We start from the raw sequence: 7,358 nt of genomic DNA, 5'->3' as shown, positions 1-7,358 counted from the left end.
TTTAAACGGTTATGAGTTACAATCCATTTAATATCTCGTCTCAAATACATTTAATATTTTAAAGTATTTTGTGGTGTATCAAATACTGTAAAATTTGTTTTAGTTACGTCTAGCATCTAAAGTATTTTTTGATACGTTTAATATCTCAAAAAAAATTTTAGATATGTTTAGCACCAAAAAATATTTTTTTGGTACATCAACTACTAAGACAAAAAAATACTTCATAATATTAGACGTGCCTAAAAAATATTTTAAATTGCTGAATGCACATAAGAAAATATTTCAGAATATTAGATGTAGCTTAACCCAACAATTATTAAATGGGCCATGATGATGATTTGGTTATAATTCCATTAAGTCCGAAAATTCCATGCTTACCCCATGAAAGCCAACGAAATTGGCTTTATATAGAATTCTAATTTAAGCACACCAAACCTGCAGAAGCGTGGATTTTAATTTAATTTCTATTTTCATCTTTTTTTTTTGAATGATATTTTCATCTTTCAAACACGCCCTAAATACAGGCTAAACCGGGAGGGGCGCCTTTGTGCTAGTATATCCCTTCCCCTTTCCTGTTTCCATGGAAAGGATGGCATCTTACAAAAGTCTATTAGATTTCTAACCTCTTCCCGGTTCATGTAATGTAAAACAGAATCTTTGACCCTGTCCCCATAACTTCAGGCGATACCTACGACAGCCTAACAAAGGACATAACTGTATATAAAAATGTACGCCCTTCGTTGTTACAATTTATAATTTAAATCTGACTATAAATTATTAATCTTATATTTAATTAAATATATGAGATGGTATTTTGTTTATGAAAGATTAAAATTATAACTTGAGGCAGAAAAAATTATAAGTGATTATAATCTATAAATATCATTGTTGTTTTTATGTTTAGGAAGGCAAGAGGTGCGGAATACACACACGTCTACCTCACAGAACAATCTGAGACTTGCATTCAATGAAAATTACATGGTTAGTCATAAATACACATATGCCGAAATTATCTCCTCCACCAAATATAGGTGTGCTTCCACAGACGCCGGATGGAGCCCATTGGCACAGGCGGCAGAGCCTGATTCGCATTTTGCCCCTTGAATCTTATCTGAATGACACCCATTGATTCGCAATTCCTAACCCTTGGAATTTTTTGTTTCTTTCTGCGCGTCCAGGATAAGCCTGCTGTGAAATAGAATCGGCCAGCGAAGGGGCTCTTATTCAGAAAATATACTCCCAAAAAATCAGAAATCCCCCTACCCTACTGCCCAGAAAAAGCACGATTGGAAATGATAAAAATGAAAATGCAGAAAATCTCTTCACTCTGAAAGCTCATGAAATGCATTTTGATCCATTGAAACTCAATCTCTACATCTTCAACTCCTTCCATTCATCCAATTCCCAGCCTGTGGTGATTTGGAAGTCAGTACGATAGTGATGCCATTGAATCTGTCGTTTTCCTTCATAGGTGGGCGTGCACACACCAACCACCTACCATCTCCGCCAGATCTTGAGGCTATTTCGTCCTGAAAATTCACGCATATTGTGATTTATTCACTCATCATTCATTATTCAACACTTAAAGCATCTATATATCTTATTTATACAGAAAGGCCAAGCGACTATATTATAGTCACCTACCCCAATCCACACTCTCCACTTACACAGTTGAAATGGAATCATAGAACAACTCCCAATAAAACAGATTCCATTTCGTCAGTTCTTCATTTCATATTCACCCCCTCCCTTTTTTAGATCTCTCTGTAAACCGCTCTCATGGAACGGGCACGGCGGATCGCGAACAGGGCGATTCTGAGACGCCTCGTTTCACAGGCGAAGCAGCATCGCCAGAATGAATCGTCGCTGAACTCTTCCACACCTGTATTGTACACACCTTCTAGGTATGTATCATCTCTTTCTCCCTCTGCTTTTAGGGGCAGAGGATCCAAATCTGAGAACCTGCAGGGCGGGAATGCTCTGTCACGTAATGTTGCGTTTTGGGGTGTTGCCTCCCAAGCTCGATCGATTTCGGTTGAGGCACTCAAACCCAGCGACACTTTTCCTCGGCGCCATAACTCTGCAACCCCTGAGGAACAGAGCAAAATGGCTCAGTCATGCGGATTCGACCATCTTGACTCGCTTATCGATGCCACGGTTCCTAAATCGATCCGGTTGAATGAAATGAAGTTTAACAAGTTTGATGAGGGGCTGACGGAGAGCCAAATGATTGAGCACATGCAGTATCTGGCGGCTAAGAACAAACTTTTCAAGTCATACATTGGGATGGGGTACTATAACACCTATGTTCCACCTGTGATTTTGAGGAATATAATGGAAAATCCAGCTTGGTATACCCAATATACTCCTTACCAGGCAGAGATATCCCAAGGACGTCTTGAATCCTTGCTTAATTTTCAGACCATGATCACTGATCTTACTGGTCTACCTATGTCCAACGCTTCATTGCTGGATGAAGGAACTGCCGCCGCCGAGGCAATGGCAATGTGTAACAATATTCAGAAGGGGAAGAAAAAGACTTTTATCATTGCCACCAACTGTCATCCTCAGACAATCGATATTTGTAAGACTAGAGCGGATGGTTTTGATATCAAGGTTGTTACAGCAGATATCAAGGATGTTGATTATAAATCGGGCGATGTTTGCGGTGTGCTTGTTCAGTACCCGGGCACCGAGGGTGAGATTTTGGATTATGGAGAGTTTATCAAGAAAGCTCATGCTCACGGAGTTAAGGTTGTAATGGCCACGGATCTTCTTGCTTTGACTGTGTTAAAGCCTCCCGGTGAGTTGGGAGCAGATATTGTTGTCGGCTCGGCTCAGAGGTTTGGAGTTCCGATGGGTTATGGAGGTCCTCATGCGGCTTTCCTCGCCACATCCCAAGAGTACAAGAGGATGATGCCTGGAAGAATTATTGGTGTCAGTGTTGATGCTTCTGGAAAACCAGCCTTGCGTATGGCAATGCAAACCAGAGAGCAGCATATTCGTAGAGACAAGGCGACTAGCAATATATGTACTGCCCAGGTACTACCCTTTACTGTTCTCTTAGAATGAACTTGCGGGTATTTATAACATGAAAAAGTTTATGTCTAATCAACATCTCCTGCAGAACGGATTAACCTTTGTTGTAGAATACTTCTGGAGCCATGTTCTGGTCCCATATCATTTTGCTGATTTGGTTAGATCTGATTTGATTGTTTTTAGGCGCTGCTTGCAAACATGTCTGCTATGTATGCTGTTTATCATGGACCTGAAGGACTTAAAACTATCGCCCAACGAGTTCATGGTCTCGCTGGGGTATTTGCTCTTGGATTAAAGAAACTCGGAACATGTGATGTTCAGGATCTTCCCTTCTTCGACACTGTGAAGGTTAAGACTGCTAATGCCCATGCAATTGCTGATGCTGCTTACAAAAGTGAAATGAATTTGCGAGTTGTTGATGGAAACTCTGTAAGTGTTTTACTTATTTTGCATCTAATTAGCTCTCTTTGCATATATTTGATTATGCAGTCTGACTGATTTTCAGATCACTGTTTCCTTTGATGAAACAACCACTTTGGAGGATGTTGATAAGCTTTTCAAAGTTTTTGCTGGTGGCAAGCCTGTGAGAATATTATATTTTCCTTTTCTTAATTACCGATTGTGCTTTTTTTCACCCTCCAAGTCCATCTGAACCTCTGTTTTATCAGGTCCCCTTCACAGCCGCTTCTCTCGCTCCAGAGGTTCAGACTGCAATTCCTTCTGGACTAACTAGGGAGAGTCCTTATATGACGCATCCTATCTTTAACACGTACAGTACATCCCTTTCCACCAGATCCGAAGCTACAAGGTTTTGTTTTGAAGCTTACCTGAATTTCATTTGCTCCGAATAGGTACCACACTGAGCATGAGTTGCTAAGGTATATTCATCGGCTACAGTCAAAGGATCTCTCACTGTGCCACAGTATGATTCCACTCGGATCTTGTACAATGAAGCTGAACGCCACAGCTGAAATGATGCCCGTGACATGGCCTGGTTTTACTGACATTCACCCTTTTGCACCAGCTGAACAGGCTCAAGGTTATCAGGTAATTTATAAAGGTTCAAATAAAATCATTATGATAATTTTGATAGAAGAAATATTATGAATGCTTTTATTTCCATTATTTTGAGGTATGCATCTGCTTTTTTCTGTGTCTGTCTAAAAGAGAAAATTTGTTATCAGGAAATGTTCACTAACTTGGGCGATCTCCTATGTGCCATCACTGGGTTTGACTCATTCTCTTTGCAACCTAATGCTGGTGCTGCCGGAGAATATGCTGGACTTATGGTTATTCGTGCATATCACAAAGTATGACAACTTTGGCTGGCCATTATAATTTTGTTTGCTTACTTTTTGTGGGTAGAATTCTGCAGGACATTCTTAGTTTCTTTTGATTCAAAATTTAATGATAGAGTTAGTTCACCTGCTATTGGTTTTGCATGTTAAGAATATGTTATTCTGAGGTGTAGCAGATAATCTCAAACTTGGAAAATTTTCTCTTCCTGGAATCTGCAAGTGATGCGATTCTTTCCCTCTATTAGCTCCTTTCACAAACAACGTTATTTGTGTTTGTGATTCTTGCTTCTTTTGGTGATTGGAAACTCTAGGCAAGGGGAGACCACCACCGTAATGTTTGCATCATACCTGTCTCAGCACATGGCACAAACCCAGCCAGTGCTGCTATGTGTGGAATGAAAATTGTCCCTGTTGGAACTGATGCCCAAGGAAATATCAATATTCAAGAGTTGAAAAAAGCTGCTGAAACTCACAAGGACAACCTATCCGCACTTATGGTATAGCTTGCTTCCTTGTTGAACTTGTATTTGGCTTGAGAGGAGAAAGAGGGGAAAACTTGAGCATTACTGATATTCATTTGATTTTGGTTTAAATTATAGGTTACATATCCTTCAACTCATGGTGTTTACGAGGAAGGTATTGATGAGATATGCAAGATAATTCATGACAATGGAGGTCAAGTGTATATGGATGGTGCTAACATGAATGCCCAGGTTTGTTTTTCTATGTGAATCTTCACATGCACGTGCACTTTTTGGGCTATTTTTCATGGTGTGAGTTGATCCAAAATTTTCAACTGTGGTGTTGGTCAACATTAGATGCATATTTCAACTGTACAAGTTAATGGTTATTTTTTGCTGCATTTCTGGATGCCAGCTTAGATTTAGTGCCTAATTTCAAGCAATGTAGTACCTTGATCAATTTGGATTATGGGTTCGTGTTTATAGGTGGGACTCACAAGCCCTGGCTGGATTGGAGCAGATGTTTGCCATCTCAATCTTCACAAGACATTCTGCATCCCTCATGGAGGAGGTGGTCCTGGCATGGGTCCTATTGGTGTAAAAAAGCACTTGGCTCCATTTTTACCCTCACATCCTGTGGTAAAAATATATAGATTTTTGTTTGTTATTGATGACACTATGTTTGACATTATTCTTGATAAGGCACATTATGTTCTCAGTAAACCATCCTTATTTGTTAAGGTACCCACGGGCGGCATTCCTGTCCCTGACAAGACTCAGCCTCTTGGTACCATTTCTGCAGCACCTTGGGGCTCAGCACTCATATTGCCAATTTCTTATACTTACATAGCCATGATGGGTTCGAAAGGACTCACTGAAGCATCCAAGATAGCCATTTTGAATGCTAACTACATGGCCAAACGATTAGAGGTTTCTGCTTTCCCCCCCTGATCCTGAAACTCTCTCATGTGAGCATCTTGTTATAATGTTTATGTTTACTAACCTTTAATAATGCTTTGGTATTTACAGAATCATTACCCTGTTCTTTTCCGAGGAGTCAATGGAACAGTTGCTCACGAATTTATTATTGACCTGAGAAGCTTTAAGGTAGTTCACTTTGTTGTATTCATTTATTTTTTAAGTGTATCCGCTATAGTCTGATTAACTGGAAACTATTCGTGTCATAGAATACTGCTGGGATCGAGCCAGAAGATGTGGCCAAGCGCCTTATGGACTATGGGTTTCATGGACCGACTATGTCATGGCCCGTGCCTGGTACTCTCATGATTGAACCCACTGAGAGTGAAAGCAAGGTATCATCATGCTTTTCTTGGTAATTTTTTTGTTCTCTTCTCATAGCAGGTATAATCTTTTCTTATATCTAAGTAAGAAATACCATTGCAGGCTGAGTTAGACAGGTTTTGTGATGCTCTTATTTCCATTCGAGAAGAAATCAGAGAGATAGAGAAAGGAAAAGCTGATATTAATAATAATGTACTCAAGGTAAAAAAAGAGTTCCCTGTTAAATGTTCTCCATGTATGTGATCATTAGAATGCAAGTCGATCGGCGATCCCTTTTATCTAAATTAAAATGGTATTGATCTTTGTACAGGGAGCCCCTCATTCTTCTTCGATGCTAATGGGAGATGAATGGACCAAACCATACTCTCGGGAATATGCAGCATACCCAGCTCCCTGGCTCCGCGTTGCCAAGTTCTGGCCTACCACAGGTACCAGCTATGTCTCCTTCTTCACATCTTTATTTGGTTTGTATGGAATTCACTGAAGTTCAGATTAACTAATGGCTTTGTTTCCATAGAAGCAGAATCTGAGAGTGTGTTGGAATTGAATGATTGATTGATTCATTTAATGAAATACTAATGAATGTGGTTCGGTTGATCAGGACGTGTGGACAATGTATACGGTGACCGTAACCTCATCTGCACCCTCCTCTCAGTGTCGCAGACTGCTGAGGAACAGGCTGCTGCATCTGCTTAGTGTTTCATTGAGCGCTATCTTCATTCCTGAATGTGTACATAAACTCTCCTACAATCCTTGCACTTATTCTCGTTTGCCATAATTCAATGCTCTTTCATTTCATCCAACACAATCCTACGACCCAATATTTTCCCTTCCCCAACCCACTCTAAAAAAAAAAAAAAAAAAAAGAACAATGGAGAACAAATAAACATCTGGAGTAATAACAGTTCACGCGTGCTGTCATTTACTACTTTTATTTTAGAATAAAGTTGATATGATACGTGTAGAAAGTAAGAAACCCTCTGGTTCTTGCTGTAGCATGTATATGTATCTCACTTAAATGAGAAAACCTCGGAATTAATTTTTATTTACTTCCCAAATATGTATCATTTTACTTTCTGTCCCAAAATGAGGTAGGGGTTCTCGGCAACATTGCTTATAGCCTTATAGAATTGTAGAATGTTTTGCTAGTATTTTAACACAGCTGTGTGAAACATCAAAGATTCAATAGAAAGCCCCACTGTGATATTAATGTATCAACTTGAAACGGCCATAATTTGCAATCTAGGAAAAATATCAA

At 39.6% G+C, this 7,358-nt stretch overlaps 1 protein-coding gene across 1 annotated transcript; it reads left to right on the top strand.

Moving 5' to 3' along the window:
- The first annotated feature begins 1,376 nt into the window (after nucleotides 1-1,376).
- LOC114761761 (glycine dehydrogenase (decarboxylating), mitochondrial) lies at nucleotides 1,377-6,896 on the top strand. The gene is made up of 15 exons (XM_028951190.1): nucleotides 1,377-3,042; nucleotides 3,223-3,468; nucleotides 3,545-3,622; nucleotides 3,708-3,808; nucleotides 3,891-4,086; nucleotides 4,224-4,349; nucleotides 4,649-4,834; nucleotides 4,937-5,050; nucleotides 5,285-5,437; nucleotides 5,540-5,728; nucleotides 5,828-5,905; nucleotides 5,986-6,111; nucleotides 6,203-6,301; nucleotides 6,411-6,528; nucleotides 6,702-6,896. The coding sequence occupies exons 1-15, from the start codon at nucleotides 1,780-1,782 to the stop codon at nucleotides 6,794-6,796; spliced, it is 3,168 nt and encodes a 1,055-aa protein (XP_028807023.1). The 5' UTR covers nucleotides 1,377-1,779; the 3' UTR covers nucleotides 6,797-6,896.
- Nucleotides 6,897-7,358: the final 462 nt, after the last annotated feature.

Source organism: Neltuma alba, unplaced genomic scaffold (genome assembly GCF_004799145.2).
Source record: "Neltuma alba isolate B1F8T4 unplaced genomic scaffold, ASM479914v2 tig00011134_pilon, whole genome shotgun sequence".
Lineage (NCBI taxonomy): Eukaryota > Viridiplantae > Streptophyta > Magnoliopsida > Fabales > Fabaceae > Neltuma > Neltuma alba.
The sequence above is the reverse complement of the archived record's forward strand: the minus strand, read 5'-3'. Positions and strand labels throughout refer to the sequence as shown.